Here is a 22,502-nt window from a genome sequence, read left to right on the forward strand (position 1 = left end):
TTATTTCCTTTATCTCGACTGACCGCCTTGATAATTTTACTAGCCGCCTAGCGCACTAATACTGCGCTTAGAAAAGAGATTTAATTTATCTCCCCTGTAGTCATTCTACTTTGACGAGCCCCCTGAACGGACGCTCTCCTCATTCAAGCTCGCTTCTTTGTTTATGGCCGACGGCCACGTGTAAATAATAGCGTCATGGTCTCTGATCAGCGTCCGCCCCCCCCCTATTTTTTTCTCTTCCACTTGTATTGTTTATTTGAGATTATTATTTCCTCTTTTATGTACATTTTTATATTGCTATTATCTGCCATGTATTTTCCAAATCGCATTTGTCATCATCTCCCCATTGTACTCAAAAGCAATTTTAACAATCTGACGAATGCACCTCAGTCGAGGGCATCGACAAGATGCATGAGAGACATGTCCTAACTTGTCTTTGTTTATACGCAGCCTCCATCAGGTGTCTGCCTATTTGTTTGGATCACCTGCCTATTTATTCGGCATTGTTTGACAGCCACTCGTCAACCTACTCAATTGCCTATTTATCGGATCACTTGCCTACTTATTCCACACCAACCAACTACTTTATTTGGTGCTAGTCAGCACTGCGATCTACTACTTGGCGCTATAGGCTCTACTTGCCTGCCTATTCGACAGCCCACCTGTCAACTTATTAGGTCCGACGTCCCCATAGACGCGTCTGTGCGAGACGTCATAGCTCCGCAACTCACAAGACTTATCCTGCTAACGACGCTGCCCACGGCAGATCAGCTCTGCCCGCAGCACCCTTGTGCCCATGGTAGCCGGCCACCCACCCTACTGTGCCCACTACAGATATCAGAACTTTGGATTGAGACTCCACAAGAACGGAATCACCGGCGTCCCTCTATCCGCTAGAGCGCCACCTCCAGCTGCAGAACCTCAAGCTAGGACACAGCCAGCTGCGACCCAAGCAGGACAATCAGCTAAGTTCAGATGACAAAGTGACATACTCTCTTATTAAGTGCAAGAGTGATGATTAAATATAGTATTGATTAGAGATAGATGCAAACCCTCCCCCTTTTTATTCTTCTGTGTAAATATTTATGTAAATAAATATTCTTCAATGTTTATCTCTGTATCTCTCTTTCATTGCTTGTCTCGTTGCGTGCCTGCTCCCGATTTATATGCTGATGGGTCGGTGTGTGATAGTTTCAAAAATAATCATCCCCTAGACATTAAACAAGCCAAACACACGTCACACGAGAAAACCTGTCACAGTAACATTAAGATTTCAACATGTCAAGAGAACATTATGAGAAGGAAAGAAAAACATCAGATAGTGTAAAAACATCTTATGATAAGAGGTCAAGAAATTTAAGTCAGCTGAGAACTGGACAGATTGTCTTTTTCCAATCTCCTAATTACCCTACATGGAGACGTGGAAGAATCCAGTCTCAAGTCAACCAGAGAGCTTACATTATTCGAGGTGACAATGGTGCAATGTACCAAAGAAACAGGGTGCATATCAACCCGAACAGAGAAACAGAAGAAGATATATTCCTCGATACTGATGACAACTTACAGGACAATAGAACTCATAATCAACACATTCGCCACTCATCAACTCATCATTCCTTGCGACCAAGGGATCAAGTTGAAGAAACCGACGAGATTCAATGACTATGTGTCTTAATGAACTATTGAATGTTGATTTTTAAATGTGATATGTTTCATATTCATTGAAGCGTATACATGTATGTTATGTTTTGTTGTATATGTTGTGGTTTTGTTTAATTTTTTTTTTATGATACTCCCCGAAATGTTTTTTTTAAATTTTTTTTAAAGAAAAGGGGATGTTGATATGGTGCGCAAAGGTGCACGCGTTCAATATAATAAAGTAACGTTCTCCGCCATGGCACTAATGGTTGTTGTTTGTTTATTGCTGACTGTGAACCTAGATCTTAATTAACAACCCCCATCTGTGTCACCACCAAGTTTTATTACACTGCCTCTCCTTAGATATGTCCATCCCTGACAGAATCCACCTCATGGCATGGGCTGTGAATTTTCATCGCTGCAAGTGGGGGTCCATCGGTGGGAGCGGATTTGCCTCTTGAGCTTGAAGAAGCCATCCACGTTGCATTCAGCAATTGTCGCTTTCTTCCAGTTGGCCTTCGTCTGTTTGCATCGACGTCGTGGTCGCATCGCCATCCATGTTGCACTCAACAAAATCGCCTTCTTCGTCTCTGCCAGTTGATCATCATGTGTCTGCAGTGATGTAATTGCATCGTTATGCACGTTGGACTCCTTCTTTTCCTCAAGTTGATATTCATCTTGTTGCAGTGACGTTGCCGTTGCATCTCTCTCTTATCGTTCGGCACTAAGGGCAGCCACTTAACACATGGGATGCCAGGGCCGGGGATACCAAGATCGTTGGCCTAACAGGTCGCATCATAGGTCTTTACGTAGAAGGACTTAGGGGATGATTTTCAGATTCATCTTCAGCCTTTTCTGGAGGACATGCTTGTGGAGCAGGTTAGTAACACTCTACGTGCAAAGGTCTCTCATCTTCGGCATCAGGCTCTATTCGGCTTCTTTCACCACCATCAGGACTTCTCTCTCCATTATTAGAAGCGAGCCAATCGTCTGTTGGTTTCAGACATTGTCGATAAATGCCCATCAACTGAAGTTTCAGGCTTCGTTGAATTCTCGTGACCACCATCAGGACTTCTCTCTTTAGTCTCACCAGCTGATCAAACGTCTATTAGGTTCAGACCTTGATAGTAGCTCTCAACGGCTTCATCAGGTTTCAATGGGGTCTCATGATTACCATCAGGGCTTCTCTCGCTGGTTTTAGTATATAGGCAAGCATTTGTTGGAGTTAGCGCTTCACTTTGTTGGTGGGTTCCTTGCATTCTCCCTTCGAAGCTCGACACGTAAAGTTCTTACCAAACATTTGGGTGCAGCCATCGAAATTTGAGTTCCTCTCATCGACACTGGCATATTGACAGATGTCTCTAATGTCCTCAGCTACAGGCTTGGGTTAAGACCCAACGTTGTTTTGATCTATTTAGCTGGTTGATGTACTTATAGCTGGTACGTCTGCAGCACAATCTTAGATCAAAATATTGGCCTCTTCTTTTGTTTCTTTATCTGTCTCTTTCTGCTTCTTATGTCCGTTCTCGTTGAGATAAACACATGATTCGTCATGTTTCTTCTCTTGGTAGCTACAATCGTACGTCTTTCTATTAGGGTCGCAGGAACCACCATCTTCACCAGCATAGTCATTGTAGCTGCTTGTTTTGTCACTTCCTTTGACGTTCGATGTTCCATTAATGGTGTCGCTCCGTTTTCACTTGAGTCACTTTGGTCGCACAGGGTATCTACCATAGTTTTCTTCTCGAGTTTGGCACAGTTCTGTTCTTTGGGCTTGTTCCGTAACTTGCGAATTCCACGAATATCATTCAATATGTCTTCAATACCTTGATATTCTTCAAACATATAGGTGTCCGGGTTTTTTCTTTCTTTCTCCAGGTCTTCACGCAAGCGTGCTTGTAGGGTTTCCATGTTTCCGCTTGGTCTGAGCCCACGCTCATGGAGTTCATCCTCTTGTTGTCTTAAAAAGAAAATAGCATTGCTTTTAAAACACGGGAGCTATGCTAATTCTTAGTATTTTTAAAGACACTATCTTGTGATTTCTTTGGGATATAAACAATAAACAAGATTACAGAGACAGTTTGTGTGGAAACACAAACTCAAAATCGGGCCCCCGAAGTGGTCCACCCAGGCAGGATTCCATATTTTCAGAAAGAACATCCAAATGAAATTATATCAAAGACAAATGAGAGATAAGAATGGAGAAAGAAGGTTGACAGATCTTGTGTAGTGCCCCAACGGTACAGCAGATCAAAGGATAGGTGCAAGTGAATGCAAGTGAATGTGAACCTGGCCTAACTAGTTCCCCTTTCAGACCTTGTGGTCTATAGGGCAGATGATGTAAAGTTCATCTGTTTTTTTGTGGCCTACGGTTAACGACGGTGTCATGTAGCCAGCACAACGACCAACCGCCTTTACTTTACCCTAACTAATATCAGTACCCATTGGAGCTGGGTGGACTCAGAGGCGCCTAAGGATTCCGAAGTTGAAAATCCCAGTCTTAACCAGGATTCGAACCCGGGGCCCCCGGTTCGGAAGCCAAGCGCTTTACCGCTCAGCTACCGCGCCTCTCCTGGCCTAACTGAAGTCTTATAATATATGTAATTGTTTTGAAAAGGATCAATCTCTTATTCGAATGCACAAAAAAAGAAAGAGAGAACATTTCCGCAATAAAAAAAAGTTCACAAAATTGACGTTTACATGATTACTATTCGTTTTAACTTAGGTCTAACTTATAATGCATACTATTTCGCTTTTTCTCTTTAAAAAAACTGCTTGCATAATTGATTTTAAAAATCAGATTTTTTCGCTTTCAGAAAAAAAAAGTAAGCCGTTGCATCAGAACTTTGAATGGTCTAAAATATTGTGATGTCGGATTTTCAATATCTTTTCTAGTTTACGAGATCTAAACGGGACGGACAGACATTTCGCACAAAACTAATAGCGTCTTTTCCCCTTTCGGGGGCCGCTAAAAATAGTATCCAAGGCTATATAATATAACTATCGCAGATCTATAGGCCTATATTAGGTCTGCGATGGTGGTGTGTGTAGACAGCCGACGCAATTCGCCCCAGGCCAAAGCTATACGAGCGGTCAACCGTAACGAGTTACAATGGTCAGCCAGGTCAGTTCGGGAAGGATCTGTGTTGTGAGTAGAGCTCAAGAGCGTCACGAGGAATGTGGTCATGTGATGAACCAGAAGGGCCGAGCGATGTTCCGTCCGGTTCTATCATGTCTATTCTGAAACTGCTGTACGAACGTGGATTAATTTTGCATTGGTGTCAATATAATGCGTTTCTTGTTGTTCATCTTCTTTTTAATATATATATATAATTCTCTACATGGCTCAAGAGTTTGGACGAGAAGAATAAAAAGTAAAGGAAAGATCACTTTTATTTCTGCGGATAGAGTTACCCCCACGAAAAAACAAGAGGGGGGGGAGAACAAGTAGTATACACCAATCAGTATGGATGGCTGCCTGGTCGTGCGGTTTGCGCGCTGGACTGACGTTTGGATTTATCAATAGTCCCGGGTTCAAACTCTGCCCTCTCTCATCCCCCTTCGTCCTGTGGGAGGTTTGGACTAGGAAGTAATATCTTCAACTCTGTAGGAACATCCGTAACATGTAAAACATTTTACAAACATTTTACAAACACTAAATAGCAGCGCCGGGCATAATCATTGTGACCCAGAAGTCATAGAAAGAGAACAAGTAATCTACTATGTATATTCACACGTCACTAGCAGGGCCGGACTTAACCATTGTGGGGCCCTATGTGAAACGGATTTCGCGGGGACAAGTTTTGGTAGGGAAGCGGATAATAAGTGAAATTTAAGAGTTTCTATTAGAAAATATATTCGGCGATGCATTTTAATCATTCTTTACTACTTACAGAAATACTTTACGAGCCTTGCGTGTAACAAAGTCATACAGTATATCATAATAATCCAGTTTCCTTCATATATCACGCTCAATAGCAAGAATTATCGAATGTTTCAATCTTTCTTTGAGAATTGTTGACCTCAAGTAATTCTTCATTAGTTTGAGGCGCGAGAAGATTCTTTCACCAGATTACACAATTACGGCTAATGCATAATGCCGTTTTTATTTATCACGCGTAAGATTGGCGTTTTCCATATTGAATGACACCCCAAAATGACTTTTTTTTTTCTATATGTTTCCGTATATTTTATGGACTTTTTCGTATATTTTGCAATTTCAGGAGATTTCCAGGAGCGCCTTGTAAATCGACAGGAGGGCGCGAGAACTGTATTAAGTTATAAAATGGTTTAATTTAACAATTTATACACCTTGAATTAGCGCAGGTCCTATGAAAGTGCGGGGCCTACTGCGGTCGCATAGGTTGCATTGGCTTAAGGCCGGCCCTGCAAAGTAGCGGCGTATGCTACGCCGCTGGTCGACTAGTTGTTAAGTATTGTCAATTTTGAATTTTCTTACCAACATTTTCCTTTTTTTTTTTGTATATGTTGTTGCTTAAAAAAGGTTTATTTTTAAGTTTATGGTGGGTAAAGCTTTGTCGTAAATCCAGAGTTGTATTTATTTACTTATTCCGAGCATGCTACAAGCAAACATTTCTTAATCTCAACATTTTTTTTTTGCCAGTCGTAAAAATGCGAAAAAGATTTAAAATTAAATTCAAAACAATAACAAAGATGGCTGACCATGCTTCCATTCTGAATTAAATTAATCAAATTTAGGATATTTCATAGATCTATATAAATTTTTTTCTTGCGGCAATATAGCCCATTGTGTATCAAAATATGTTTTTAAAAAATTCTAGGGTAATTTCCGCATTAAGCTGGCGTATTTAGATCTACGTCTTTGGGCAAAAGTATTAATTTTTACTTTGTAAACCCTTTGGCGCGATCTTTTCCTTGTATGTGTTAGTTTACGAGACTAGAAACGCTAAAGCAGGTTTCTCTTATATTTTAAGAATATGCAGAAAAAATGCAGATATCTCCCTTACCTATATTGAACTTTCAAGAACTTTTTTTAAAGAGAGTTTTTGTTCTTATGCTGTCAACTTATGACTTTTTAAGTGTATTTACTAAAATGGTCTAAATAAAATGTTAATAATAAATTGATGAACTTGTTTCTTCTTTTTTTTTTCTACTTATGAAATTATTAATTAAAAAATATATGTTAACAATTAGATCTATAATTAATATATTAACTCATCAAGCAAAGCGAAATAATGATAAAATAAAAAAAAACAAATATGCATGAATTAAATGAAATGAAACACGCATCTATAGTGTTACAAATGAACAGTGATAGGTAGAGGTCAACGTATGACCCCGGCGAGATGACACAGCAGCTAGTGTTCCCTGGAATCTACATGTACAAACAAAGACAGGATGTGACGTGTCCAAACGTGTTGTTCCAGGGCACGAACAGATCTAAGTAGGAGGACAGTTACTAATGAACAGTGACAGATAACGGTCACTACGTGTGACCCCGACTTGATGACACTGCAGCGAGTGTTTTCTGGAATCTACATGTATAAATAAAGACAGGATGTGACGTTTCCTGACATGTTATTCCAGAGGATACTAGGAGTGTTTGTGCAACTTTGGAGAAGCGATTAGGGACTCTATATAAGCCAGAGAGTTAATGTGAAAGTCAGTCGTATGGAGTCGTGAGTTAGCCGTTACAGTCGATACAGACGATGTAAGACGTGTGCGGCTCTAGTGGAAGAGAAATGTGTACGACTCGATGCAAGTTAACTAGGGTAGAGTTAACTGGAGTGGACTACTGTCGTTAAAGTCTATACAGCGAACTATAGTGGAATTCAGCCGTTACAGTCGATACAGTCGATGTAAGACGTGTGCGGCTCTGATGTGGTAGACTGGAGTACGACTTGGTTCAGCTTTGGGGGACCTGGAGCGACACTGGTAAGTGTGTCGTTGGTCTGTTACGACTTGGTTCAGTTTTGGAGACCTGGAGCGATACTGGGAAGTGTGTCGTTGGTCTGTTCTGCGGAATACGGCTCGATGCAAGTTGAGAAGAGAAGAATTGCAACGAAGTGAAGAGATGCATTGCAACGAAGTATAGCTAACTGTAAACTGACAGATATTGTACAGTCTTCTACGCTACATGTTACAGTAACGAATTGTTAGAGTTAATAGTCATTAAAGTTATATGAAACTGAAAGTTTAGTCGTCAGGTTCTTTGCTGTGTTTTTATTTGTGTGCCAACTAATACATCTAGCCAGAAGATTCAGAAATACGTAACAATATATACATGTTATGTTTAATTATTTTTTTTTTGAACAAAATTATGCATTATGACTTAGTGATCTTTTTAGAGCAATGACAATAAATGATATAGATCTAGTACGGGAAACTTATTACTATAAGAAATAATACGTTTATGTTTATCAATTGATGATTAAGAATACAGTTAGATCTATACATTTCTAACGAATTTTGAGCGCTCTCTATTTTCGTAAAATCACACCACGAAGAGAAAGAATTTTATGAAGCTGACACAGATCAGTGTCCCTTTCTCTTTCGCCGTGAGGTCTTCTGAGTGGAATCTACTGTCTACCAGAGATTGTTTGGCGTGTGTTTTATGATCAGATAGAACTAATGTCTGTGATTATAATTCTTACCACTACCTCTTGCTCCACCTCTCTTGGAGGGAGGATAGGTCGTGTGTAACTGGATCAAGAAAGTCTTTGTTAAACGTAACATAGCACCTGTTAAACTATCATGTTTCACAATCTGAAATTTACTTTGGGTAGAGTGGGGAACAAAAGCCAATGTATAAAGAAACAGATAAGAAGCATATACACTACTATTTAGATAATTTATGCATCTTTACTTTCGGAGTTCATTAAAAAAAAACAACTCCTCACCTATTACACTAAATTTGTTTAAGATGTGTAGTTGGTGGGGGTGTAGCGACTCCACATACCAACCCTTCTCTTCACATGGATCCACTAGCGCCCATGTATTACATTCCGTTACGGAGTCCAAAGTTTTTCTCTCCCGCCGTACCGTACAGGTGGCGATTTTCTCCGTTTATTCTTACGTACCGTCACACGCGATCTTTGTCTTTACGGCAGAACTAGGTGTGATGTAATCACCTTCCCCTGTTCGGAGCTTCGCTGGCGCCGTGGTAATATTATGTCATCTACTGCTAGGATCGCTGGTATGCTCATAAAGGGAGAAGGGCAAGGTACGGTGTTTTACTTGGTCAAAATTTATCCTTCTTCGCTTTCTTTGTCGGTTCGTTTCACCGACATACAGTTCAACTGAGGTCTACGTCGGATGAGAATAAGACTGAAACGTGACGCAACATAACGATGTCACGATCAAAACTCTCTTGGTTGTATCCTATAATGTCGGCCTGCTTCTACAGATAGTTAAGTACGACAAAAACTCCCGTGGTTGGATCATATCGGTGGTTGGATCATATCGTTTCGGCCGGCAGTCTATAAGTAATTACAGCAAGAAGTAGTTACGTATGACAAATACACTCTGATTGTCATAGAATCTAGTCCCCCTCCCCTATTTGGTCCACAGAAGTAGTGACATATTATTTGATCTTGAAGCTCTTTCATCTCATCAAAGAGATTTGATAAAGTCTTTGTTTTTCATCGCCCAATCCCTAATTGGAGCCATCACAAGGTAACTAACTGTGATGCCATTGTAACATTTCCCGAATCTGTTATAAAAGGAGTTCCCTTCCACTCTTCAGTCCTATCATTACTTTCTCTACCTTGTTGTAGATATTGCTTATTCTTATATTGTGCATTGTTTTTAATTCAATATGATTATAAGTTACCGTACATAATAAGAGAAGGATAAAGAACTTGTACTTATAGCTATCATATTTTTTTTAACAGCAGCATATGGAGCTGATGAAAAAAAGATACAACATGGGCCACAACTGCAGAAATGCTTGCAGCTGCTACACTACTGCAAAGACACATCTATACATTCTCACCAAACCACAAAAAAAAAAAAAAAAAATACTCATGGCATTTATTAAAACCTTTATTTCATGATGCAAACACATACATACTATCTCACACAGACAACCATATATGCTGCAACATAACACTTTTGCATACAAATGGTAATCACTTTGATGTGGTTGTACCACAAGAGGCCACATGTAACTGTTTTTGCCAAATCCACTGCTTGGAGTATGAAGCTTTAGCCTAAATTTTTAAGTGTTGATTTATATTTCATCTTACAATATATTCAGATTAGATCTATTTGGCTATTTGATTTTTTTCTTGCATGCTTTTTAATATCTTAAATAACATTTAATGTCTATTATTTTTATGTATTTAAATGCCTATTTATTTACTGTCAATTTGTAAATTGCCAATAAAGATATTTAGTTAAGTATAGAGGTTTGTATATAAGAACAAAAACTCTCTTTAAAAAAAGTTATTGAAAGTTCAATAAGGGAGATAAATATGCAAGAAAATAATATGGTGGTCGGCAAAGGTATCTGCTATGATGTAGATCTAGACTAGATCTAGAATGTAGATCTAGAATCGGTAATTCTGCAGGAGTTCAAGGGGCAGTCATCTTTGTTATTGTTTAGACTAATCTTGTATCTTGGTTTTCTCTCTGATGTGGTTTTTGTTTGTTTTTATTTTTGAAGCTAAATAATATGCTAGATCTAACTATAGTCGTCTATACTAGACTAGTATAGTCAATAGACAGTCATTTATAGTCTAATAATAATAGTAATAGGACTATAGGCTATACCGGTATCATCTAGTCAATCTAGTCCTAATTAATAAATTATAAGTCTATTAATTAGACTCATAATCTAACTGCTAGAACTAGACTAATTACTTAATTAATATGACAAGGCTTTTAATTTAAAGGCAATAAAGGTCAATTAATTTTTGGTAATAAACTGTGCTGATATTTATTGTAGGCCTAGTTAAATTTAGATTCTCTATATATCAGAATAATTCAGAATAGATATAGACACTATTTAACAATTAAAAAGAAGACAGAACAATAAGAAATGTATTGTATTGACACCAAGTCAAAATTAAAAGAAAAAATAGCATTGCTTTTAAAAACACAGAAGTAATGTTAATTCTTGGTATTTTTTAAGACACTATCTTCGGATTTCTTTGGAACATAAACAATAACAAAATAGTAACAAAGATGGCTGCCCCTTGAACTCCTGCAGAATTACCCTAGAAAAATCTAGTAGATCTATAACTTAAATAACTATATATTATATATTACTAGATCTATAACTATAAATAGGACTAATTGATGATTTTTCAAAAGGTTTAGATAATAGTGAACAAATAGATGCTATCTTACTAGATTTTTCTAAGGCTTTTGACAAAGTTCACCACCATAGTTTGCTTAAAAAATTAAAATATTTCGGCATTAATGGTCCACTGCATCAGTGGATTAAAGATTTTCTGATAGGGAGAGAACAAACTGTAATAATAAATGGCTCTAAATCAACGCCGATAACAGTAAACTCAGGTATACCTCAAGGAACAGTCTTGGGTCCACTACTATTTTTAATTTACATAAATGATTTACCAAATTGCATTACTTCAGGAACAAAAGTCAGATTATTTGCAGACGATAATAATATATAGAACAATAAAAACAACACAAGACACAGATATTTTACAAAGAGAATTAGATGAATTACAGAAATGGGAATCAAATTGGAGCATGTCTTTCCACCCAGAAAAATGTCAGTTGTTAAGAGTAACAAAAAAACTAAAACAAATTAATTCCACTTATCTTATTCATGGCAAACCATTAACACAGACTAAAAACTCAAAATACCTAGGTGTTATAATAAATGAAAAACTATCATGGAATCCACATATTGATGAAACTACAAAAAAATCAAACAAAGCATTAGGATTTATTAAAAGAAATTTCTGTAAATCAAATAAGAACATAAAACTAAAATGTTATTTCACCTTGGTTAGGCCAATAATAGAATATGCATCCTCCGTTTGGGACCCCTCAACTCAAGAAAACATTAAGAAACTGGAACAGACACAAAATAGAACAGTGAGATTCATAACAAACGAATATTCACATTTGACTAGAGTAACACCTTTAGTAAAATCACTAAATTTAGAAAGCCTTCAAGACAGAAGGCTCAAAAGTAAAGTAGCAATCATACATAAAACACTGAACCATAATCTTAAAATACAAAAACAAAATTTAATAAAATACTCTGAAAGACACAAAGATAAAGGCACATTCCTCATCCCATATGCAAGGACAAATTTGTACAAATACTCCTTCTTCCCTAGTGCTATTAGAGCATGGAATGGGTTGCCTGAGCTAGCCAGGAAAACCAGTGACTTGGCAGAATTTAAGTCATTGGTTAATATGCATGACTAAATGCATGACGCGTAGGACGTAATCATCTTCTTTTTTGAAGTAACGTCTGTATTATATAAGATAAGATAAGATATAAATTACTAACTAGATCTATATTATTTCTATATTACTATATAGATTCTAGATATATAGATCTAGTATAGAAATAGATTCTATATATATTAATATTATGGTATATAAAGTAACTTACATCTATCGAACACCTTCGTTTTAAGGTACTTATCGAACACCCCATTGTATTTTTTAAAATTCTCCTTTATTTCGATGATTATGACGAAACTAGTCCATTCCTATTGTGCATCGTCCATTTCTTTATAGTTTAGTTATATTTAGTTTCATTTTCACCCGAGGATAATTTTTTTACTTATATTCAAAGTGCATTGGTAATATTGGTATACAAATTTCACTTTTTTGACCTCTTGGGAAGAGTGAAGTGAGTCTCGGGTTAAGGGTATTTTTTAATGCCAATGATGCTTCAGCTCAACAAAACCTAGATAATACGCTTCTAATTAGGCTGAGAAATATTTGAAACTATTTTTTTTAAAGTGTCCTTTGCTACCTAAACATGAAAATTGAGGTTTAAAAAGGGGGTGTTCGATAATAGCTGTTTTTATATAAGCAATCTCAGCTTCGTTAGATATCGAACGCCATTTTAATGTTAAAAATAAACATCAAAGGGATATAACCCAAAGAAGACAAAATATTTAAATTATATATTTTTTAATTGTTACTTTTAAAAATAATGTAATGCAAAGTACATATATAAATTACCCATGTGTTACAATTTGTATCAGCTATTTGTGGTTTACCGTAAATGTGCTATATTTTTCTAAGTAAATAGATTTACATTGATATGCACTAATTGTACCCATTTTAAAAGCTTGATTTTATGACACATATAGTTTGATGCTGTTATCATCGCTGAGTCTACATATATATATATATACATTAACTAGTATTATATAATATAACACAGGAACAATGAATTTAGAATTTAGAATATACCGGTATCCAGTTGTGTTTGTTTTTTTTCAGATGCCCCATTCTATTAACTTCTGAATTATGTGTTATAAACAAATACCTGGCGCATGTGCTTGATGTGAAGAGATATTAATAAAACGAAAGGGCTAAGGGGGAGGTATAGAATATAGATATGGTATTTTGAAATAAAAATGTCTTTGGTAGGTAAAAAAAAAGGGGGGGGGGAGGAGAGAGAAACAGTCAAGACACTGTATCAAGAGATCATCAATAATTGGTCGACCATTAAAATGTGACGTCAGCCTCAAATACATAGTCAGTTGTGCTTCTCGATCTAGCCGTGTGGCGCAGGGTCTAAAAAAATTATATATAAAGTACCATATAGGCTACCATAAAGTATGATAAAGCTCATAATGCGCTACAAACACACTCCTTTGAAACATCACAAATACTCAAAATAATAACAATAACACATTTAACCACTCTCTTATTCTGCCTACACCCCCTTACCCGCGCTTTCTTCTTACGCAATTCCACTCTCCAACATTCACACTTTTTCAGTGCAAAGTAACAACGTAAATTTCAAGACTCAATCCAAACGCAGCCACCAGACTAACACACAACAAAAAAAAAAAAGGTCAGTGACAGCCCAACACACAGGTGTGTGTAAACCAGGCCACCAACACAGCCCCAAAACATTGTTCAAGTTGTAGTAAGAATAATGTTGAGGGGAAAGGGGGGGGGGAGCCATCATTCGAGTACCTACGGTCAAGCCGCTAATTAGGTCACAAACACTAGGCGTGATAGATATATAGATATGTTGTTTGTGTGTGTGTGACAAATACTAAGCGTGCTCTAAAATACGGTGTTGTTGTTTTTTTTTTGATCAACCAGGTGGTTTAGGGAGGGCGGATCTATCTACATCTATAGGTAACACAGCTCGCAAGCTACCATAGCTTTTCAGCACCCCCCCCCCTTTTCCCCGCCCAGATCGAAAAATATCTAGCACTGACTTTTGGGCTGTTACATACACTGAGCCTGCTAGATCGGCGGCTAGTTACGTAGGGCAGCGTACTATATGTTTTGTTTTTAGGTCAACCTGTTGTGTCCTGCAATGACTTGGGGAGGATTATCTATTGGCTACCAAAGCTTATTAGGCTCTCCCTCAAATAGATAATATCTGGATTTAATTTATTAATGGCCTTATGTCTCAAAATAGCTTAGACCTAAATAAGTACTACGGTAATGCCTTACTGGGATTAGCACCATCAGTTTCTAAGCAGAGCTGATCAGTGATAGATTCCTTCGATGTGGACCATGTGAAAATGACTAAAATCTGTCTGTCTTGACATGGCGTAAAAAGAAAATGATATAAATAAATAAAAAATAGATTATAACACTTTTGAAACACCATACTTTTCACAAAATTTTAAGATTATAACACTTTTAAAACACCATACTTCTCGTGTGTTCGATAAGTTCTTAATATGTTCGATAAGATAAAGGTAAAACAGTGTTTGATAATTTAAGCTTTTGAAATCATCGACCTGACCCACTTTAACATCAAATATAAGTTTAACTATGAGTAGTAATAGAATAAAACATGTCTACTTTTTAAGAAAAATGGATGAGGAGTTCACAGATACAATCAGTTTTTTCTAGGACTAATTTTTACGGAGATACACAAATTCAAACATACAAAATGTCGGCGAATGAGCTTAACTTGTTCGATAAACGTAAGTTACTGTATATATATTTTGGTATAAATATAATATCTGATCTTCTATTTAGATTTAGATAAATGTCTATTCTAGATAATATATATATCTAGATCTAGATTGATAGAGGTCTAGGACTAGTGACTAGGTCTGTTGTGTTGGAGTGTTGCTAGTCTTTGCTTTCCATATTTTATATTGAAAATCATGCAAACCTATATGGTAGGGTCACCAACATTTGAAAACACTTTTTCCCGAGGTGCAACAAATGAATGTATAAATATCATATATGCAATGAGAGGAATTTTTAAACTTTACACCTTAATTAAAATACTTAAAAATTAACTTCAATGTAAGATTCCTATTTTAAGTCATTTTTTTACATTACTCCAGCATCTATTCTTTCTTTGCATTTAGATCTAGTCTGGATTATAGATCTATATATGGTAGACTTAGTATTTTAGGTGAAATCAATCATGTGCCCCCCCCACCCCCCCATAAATAAATATATTTATAGTTCGTCAAATATCCAGAGGTCACATAGGTCTCAGCAGCCACATTAGGAGGCACAAAACCCCAGTGCAAAGCCAGTGGTCATCATCGAACCACAGTGGACAAACTAAATATTTATATATATATATATATATATATATATATATATATATATATATATATATATATATATATATATATATATATATATATATATATATATATATATATATATATATATTTATATATATATATATATACATATATATATATATATATATATACTAATATATTATAATATGTATATTTGCTTTTTTGTGGCGGTAAGCACCAGTACTGCGTAGCTGCACCTTTTCCAAAGTTGGGAAAAAATTAGGCTATTACTTTTCTTGTATTTTAAAGTTTATTATTAATTTATTAGTAGTTTAAAGTTAGGCAATCCATCACTGAGTACTGGTACCTATTTTTTACAGTAAAAAGCACTGTCTTTATATATATATATATACACATACATATTTACACAGATACATATTTACATAGAAACAGATGAACTTAACATCATCTGCCCCATAGATCGCAAGGTCTGAAAGGGAAACTTTACTTACTTACACACACTCACACACATACATATATACACAGCAGATATAATCACAATCTATAGATCTTTACACGTGTCTACAAAAAAACAACAACATTGAGTCTACATATTTAGGTATTTATTTTGCTTTGAAAGAAAAATAACAGAAACAATGTCTAGAGCAGCTTCATTTCTTTTTCTCTCGGCAGAACGCAGTCTGCCTCCATGCTGTCATATCTTGTTTAATTTCCTCTCACATTGGCTACTTTCATTGATGCCTGTAGTCCTCTGTTTGCTTTTCAACTTTTCTTATGTCCTTTACAACTTTATTAAAATCTTTTTCCTCCTCTTTATTTCTTTTTGATTCATCTTTCTTGCAATTTGTTGACCACCCATTTCGTCTCAGATTCTTCCTTTTCATCAATTTTCCTATTTAATCTGTAATAGAATCTAGATCTAGAAGATACAGCATATATATATATTATATTCTATATGCAAATGAAATAAAAATAATAAGAAGAAAGAAACCTTTAGACTATAGATCTATAATTCTAGATCTTGAGAATTATTCTAATAGAACCATATAATTACAACAAGCTCTAGACTCTAGACTAATGATAATCAGACTCAATATTTAGTACTGTTTCCAATTAACGCTTTTGTGAAATTCGTCAATAAATGTAAACAAACCCATTTATTTCTAATTCTGTTCAGTGAATAATCTGGGCTATTTATTATATTTCCCAACATTTTTAAAACCTTATATATACAAATCTCCTATAGCTAATAAGTCAGGATCCTTAAAAAATAGTCAATAGCAATAACCCCTGACCTGGTTTTGTTTTTCCTACATAAGGGAAAAAAAACCCCACATACCTGTGGTCTTTGACCTGCAGATGTGCAGGAAGTGTACAGAAATGAAGCATGTGCATTACCTATGTAGTAGTTTTACATGTCCTTTTATAATAAAAGCACGGACAGCAGTTAAAAATACAATGGGTGTTTACAAACCATGAACGTTTACAAATGCAAAATTATTCTAGATCTATCACTTAGTATCAATTATCATCTAGAATAATCTAGAATCAGATGTCTAGACTCTAGACAATCTAGATCTAGACGATTGGTTTATATATATATATATATTTATATATATATATTATAAAGACTACTGATTCTACAGTCTTTAGATCTAGATCTACTTCGAAGGCCCCTTTCACTAATTTTACTTTCAGGCTTTATATTAGAGAAATATGCCATATTTAGATCTATATAGATATAGACTTTATGTCTATAGATCTACGACTATCTATTGTTCACAGCCGTCTCAGACTTCTGTGCCACTGTGGACTGCATTAAGTGCTAAAAGTGACAATGGCCCTCATGAGCCAATTATCACTTTAAAAATACTCTGTGCAGGCTGGAGGTAATGTAATACAACATTTTAGATAACTAGCCCACAAGTGACTAGCGCTGTTACAGGTCTATAAAGGAAACCTCTAAAAGTTGCCTGCTGGAATGTCTGCACACTGCAAGATAGCAATAAAAGTGAATGCCCTCAACGGAAGTCTGCAATGTTGGCATTAGCGTTGGGCTGGCTAGATGTAGACATAAAAGAGAGCACCTGGTAGCAGGCAGCTTCAGAATGAGACAGCTGGAGGTCACTTAAAAAGGCAGCGGCATACATATTTGAGGTTGAAAGAAAATCCATTGCAGAGAACAAGCTTAGACGTTGAAAAGGAAATCTAAATACACCACCAGCAGAAAGTGGTTATACCTGAGATAGGTGGTGCAAAATATGTTGGTCACTGCTGGAACTGCTTAGCCATGGGAAATACTGCATTCCTCATTGATCTTCGGACTCAAAGACAAGCCTTATTATTATCTAAATCGAGATCTATCTTATATATATATATGTAATATACCTGGTGGTGACACAGGTGGGGATAGTGGTATGTGTGTAGTCAGCCAATGTTAATCACCTCAGGCCAGGGCTAGACGAGCGGTCAACTGTAATGAACCAAGATGGTCAACTGCGATGACTTGCAAAGTTTGTAGAAACATCTAGAGTAAATATAGCTCAGAAGCGTCATGAGGGATGTGGTCATGTGATTAACCAGAAGGGTTTAGTGATGTTACATCTGGTTCTAGAAGACCATTAGGGACCCTATTTAATGGACCCTAAATAAGAGCGAATGTTTTGTTTTTATTTGTAGATCAATTTTGATTTTGATTTTACTAAAAATACTTCACTTAATACATAATAATGCAGAATAACAGCTGCACTTAGACAAAAATCATATTTTTATATTTATTTTTAATTTTTTGCATTTTTGTTTTCAGTAATGTATAGTGTTGAAAAGCTAGATCGTCTTTTTAATTGGAGATTGAGCCTCTAAAAGAAATGTCAGCATCATATTCGGAATCATCATTGAGCTATGACTCTGAATCTAAAATACAACAAAACTGGATCTTTCTTCTAGATGAATTAGATGAAGCTGATATTGTGGACCATTTGTTTGAAGCCAGGGAGATAACTAGGGATCAGATTGATGAGATAGAGTCCAAGCCAACCAAAAGAAAAAAGACTGAAGCCTTGCTAAAATTTATTTTACAGAAAAAGAAGCAAAAACTGTATGATGTATTTGTTGAGACCCTCAAAATTGACTATATTCATGTTGTAGATAAACTAAATGCAACTAAAGTAATACCTGCTGAACCAAAAGTAGCACCTTGTAAGTCTAATTATAAAGTTTATAGCTTTAATTTTTGTTCTTTTTTCTTTTAAGGGCTTGGTACTTGTTGGGTTATGTTATGTTTGATTGTGTATATTTTCACATGCATTGATAGATTTAGCAGGTTCTTTGCTCTCACATTCAGCTTAATACTCTTTTGAAACTAATAAAGCAAAGAAATAATCCAATATTAGAAAATCTAATTATATGTTGAAATCACAATATTGAGTTCACACAAAACATTTGTTGAGTCACACTAGTAGTATTCATTGTATAGACAGACTGATACAAATGAACTAATCAATGAACCTCAATACTAAGTTCATATCTCCAATGGTATCCTGATATTTCTATACCTGGTATTTGACTTATGTGATGTATCATTGGATAGTATGTTTCTAAGATATGTCTAGTGACAGGCTGAAGGAATGGCCATTCACATTGACATGTGGTGCTGAGTAGATTTTATTGAGTGACTTCTGAAATGAGATTTCTTTTTTTTCCAAGGTTAATTGTTAAACCAATTGAAGCATTATTGTAATCAGGGAGCTGGAACTCGGTGTTCAGTGTTAGCTTGTAGGACATTGTCATCTGTTCCAAACATGTCTTTTGTTTTAGTATGGGACAGAAGGAGATGCAGGTTGAACACATGACCAAGCAGTGTTTTTTTCAACACTTTTGTATTGATCTGAGACATGGGTCTTATACAAAAAACATCTAAGGCTTCATAGGATGGCAAAACTGAACTTTAAGTAGTTGATGGACAGTGTAGAGGGACTGCTTATTATTTGACAGCTAAGATGGGCATGGCACATATCCCATATGGGGGATGAGCTTATGCCTTTTTAGTAAGCTGAAAGGTGATAGGCACAAAATGCTTTAAAAACCAAACCACATAGCAGCTTGCTGTAATTAGCATAGAAGGGGGCTGCTGGCAGTTTCCACACTCCACATTTCCATAAGGAAATCTACTGCTGAGCACAGATGTGGACAGTGACAGAAAACTTAAATTGACCACCTGCATACAAAGGTTATGTCTGCACTGGATGTGGCAAAATAGGTAGATCATTGCTTAGACTGCATAGACACATTGAATACTGCTCTCTTTCTTAAACTTCGGACTTGAAGACAAGCTTTGTTATTATAATGTGACTTAAGCTTATTTCTTTTCCTTCTTATCACTGCAAGAAACTACTAGTAAATGATAACTTTCCAGTTGCTTTAGACCACCATGCATGCCTACTTAGCTTCTGATATTGCTGTGTCCAAAATTCTTATTTGTGCATTCTTTGTTTATTTCAGATGACTGGTTTAAAGACATACCTGTTAGTAAAAAACAACTTGCTTTACGAGAAAGTGATGCTAGCAGATTCTCTAATTGTTTTGGTTCTGGATGGGAAGCCATCATGTACAGTCTGGGCATTAAAAAAACTGAGCTGGAACTAGAGCTTGAAAATGTTGGTCACAGAAATAAACAGACAATAACAAATCTGATCATTAGATGGAAACAGAGAAATGGGAAAAGTGCAACTCTTGAAAAATTTATGAACACTGTGATCAATGTAAGTATTGAAGACAGAGTAACACTAGACTGGAAGGAGTTAAAAAAATGTGTTGATAGAATGAGTCCATAATATTAGCAACATTAGCCATTAAAGGTTCTCACATACACAATATAAAAAAAGTTCTAGCTATAAGGAAAATAAAAGTACCAGTGTAAATTTCACAACTTTTACCCGAATATTGAATGGCATTTTATCCATTTGTCTAGATACATTTATAGTTCTTAATGTTATCAATAGAAAATTTATAACATATAAGATTGTCTTTGATCATGCCTCATAATGGTGCAGAATCTCTCCTTTTTTTTTGCACAACAGAATGCATTCTATTTACATTATTCATATTCAGACAATGGTAAATGGTTTTGTTATTTTTGTGTAATGCTAACAAATTTAATGAAGAGTAAGAGTTAATTTTTTTTTTCAGAGTGCAGAAATGATTTTTACAATATCTCTATTCAGGTCGCACATTCATAGAAACTGGAATCTCCTGGGTTGGTGGGTGGACACGTCTTGAAAACGGCTCTAACGATTTTCCTAGAACTTTCATAAAGAATTACTAGTTTATTGGTATAAAAAAATTTAATTTAGTGAGAGGACTAGAAAATCTTTATCTTGAACAGATTACGTCTTCAGGTATTTCTGCATGTAAAAATTCATTCATCTTGTGCACCATCTTTTAAGTCTAGATCTAAAGGTGTATCATTAAAATTAAAGTGTAGTAGGTTTGTACATTCGCTTCACCAAGATTTTTTCTGGGGGGGGGGTGTGGAGGTGGGGTAAAAAATGTTTTTTTTTTTCTTAAATCTAATATTCATTACTTATTAAGACGAAATTAATGGCTCTTTAATTTGTATAAATCAGGTATCGTCTTTTTAACTTAAAGTATTTTTATATTTTTCTTGCTAATCATATAATGAGTAAAATATTTGTACTATTTTGGATGAAAAACTCAATTATGTTTAAAAACAAAAATAATAAAAAATTATTTTTTTAATAACACCAGTAAATCTTAAGTAAAAATACTTTAATTTTGACTTATATATTTGTCTGTGGTATTTATATTTCAAGAAAAGCTATTTTTCCCTTGCAACTTCTCATGTGACTTAAGAGACAAATCCTTGGTACATGTTCACATTCACAGGTTAGGGATTGGAAATCACTAAACACTTCGTTTCATTTTTTTTCTACTTCTGGTGTGTTCACCATCATGAAATATTAAATTTAAGCATTGAGATCTGACTAACAACCTGGCTTACATTAGTGTAGTGGCTTAAATGTTAAGGTCAGCAACCTGCTCATTACACACAATGGAAGGGGTGAAGGTGGATACCTGGTACCTCTAAAATCAAGAGCTTTGGGCTTATCAGTTCATCTAGGAGAGAGGTACCTTGATTTTAAAACTTGCAGTGTTAAGGCTCCATGAGTCAACTTCAGGGAAAAATTAGTCCTTTAGGAGAGTTACTATTCAATATGAAATTCTGTTTTACTGCTTCTGCCATTGGTTTGATACCTCCTATTACATAGTATTCCAATAAATCACACATTGTTACTCCAGACAGAAATGCCATATATATATATATTTAGACCTCTTTCACATTCTCTGTGCTTCTTTTAAAATACCCTGAAAGTAATGCATTGAAAAATTTGAAAACTTTCAAATATATGTGGAGAAGAATTCCATCTGACATAGAATAACCTTTTTTGTTAACTTATAAAACCCTAACTGAAAATAAAGTACTTTTTTAAATTTTAAAATAAATGAAATGTTTTGACTCAATATGCAACTCAGTATGCTGTTTTTTTAAAGATGCAAATTTAATTATTTGTTTTTCTTATACTTGATAATGTAGCTTTTTATATTATCTGCTGTCAATAATGCTATTATCATTATATTAGTGTTTCTCTATAACTTTAGTTTTGACTAGAATTCCTTCATTTAAAGTAAAAAGTATAGGTCAGTTACTCTTTATGATCTATTGGGCATATGATGTAAAGGTAATCTGTTTCTGAAGCCCATGGTTAATGAGGGTGTTATATGGCCAGCACAATGACCAACCTCCTTTACTTTCCCCCAACTTACATAAGTACCATTAGAGCTGGGTGGACTCAGAGGCTTCATAAAGATACAGAAAAAAAAATCCCTGTCTTCAGGATTCAAACCCAGAACCCCTCAGTTAGGAAGCCAAGCATTTTACCACTCTGCCACTGTTTTATAGAGAGTGGAGATTTATCCCATTTGACTCTCCTGTCTGAAACGTCTTTGAAACCATTGACACTCAGAGTGATTTATTGAATCATGAGTTTGTTTTACTAAAGAAATTTTTTTTTTTCATATTATGGGAGGATAAGTTCTCTTAAATGTTATCGTACTTATGCAGTAAATGTTATATGATAGTTTTTTGTGTTGCTA

The 22,502-nt window shown here is 35.6% G+C and overlaps 1 protein-coding gene and 1 long non-coding RNA gene across 8 annotated transcripts in view; one reads left to right on the plus strand and one right to left on the minus strand.

Annotated features, from left to right (window-relative positions):
* Positions 1-10,084: 10,084 nt before the first annotated feature.
* Positions 10,085-22,502, plus strand: part of LOC106062649 (uncharacterized) — a 54,271-nt gene continuing 41,853 nt past the window's right edge. The window contains exons 1-4 of one of the 7 annotated variants that reach the window (XM_056017369.1): positions 10,108-10,125; positions 14,628-14,744; positions 18,136-18,527; positions 19,830-20,089. In XM_056017369.1, the coding sequence (XP_055873344.1) occupies positions 18,197-18,527; positions 19,830-20,089 (591 nt within the window). In that variant the 5' untranslated portion in view covers positions 10,108-10,125; positions 14,628-14,744; positions 18,136-18,196. Of the gene's footprint in view, positions 10,179-10,937; positions 11,143-14,083; positions 14,745-18,135; positions 18,528-19,829; positions 20,090-22,502 lie in introns of those variants that run through there. The other 6 variants (XM_056017367.1, XM_056017368.1, XM_056017370.1 and 3 more) reach the window with 6 other exon arrangements.
* Positions 15,917-16,716, minus strand: LOC129923964 (uncharacterized). The gene is made up of 2 exons (XR_008775936.1): positions 16,669-16,716; positions 15,917-16,248 (listed from the first exon to the last, which is right to left on the minus strand). It is a non-coding gene; the product is annotated as an uncharacterized LOC129923964 (long non-coding RNA).

The sequence above is a fragment of the Biomphalaria glabrata genome, chromosome 18, assembly GCF_947242115.1.
Source record: "Biomphalaria glabrata chromosome 18, xgBioGlab47.1, whole genome shotgun sequence".
In the NCBI taxonomy this organism is placed as follows: domain Eukaryota; kingdom Metazoa; phylum Mollusca; class Gastropoda; family Planorbidae; genus Biomphalaria; species Biomphalaria glabrata.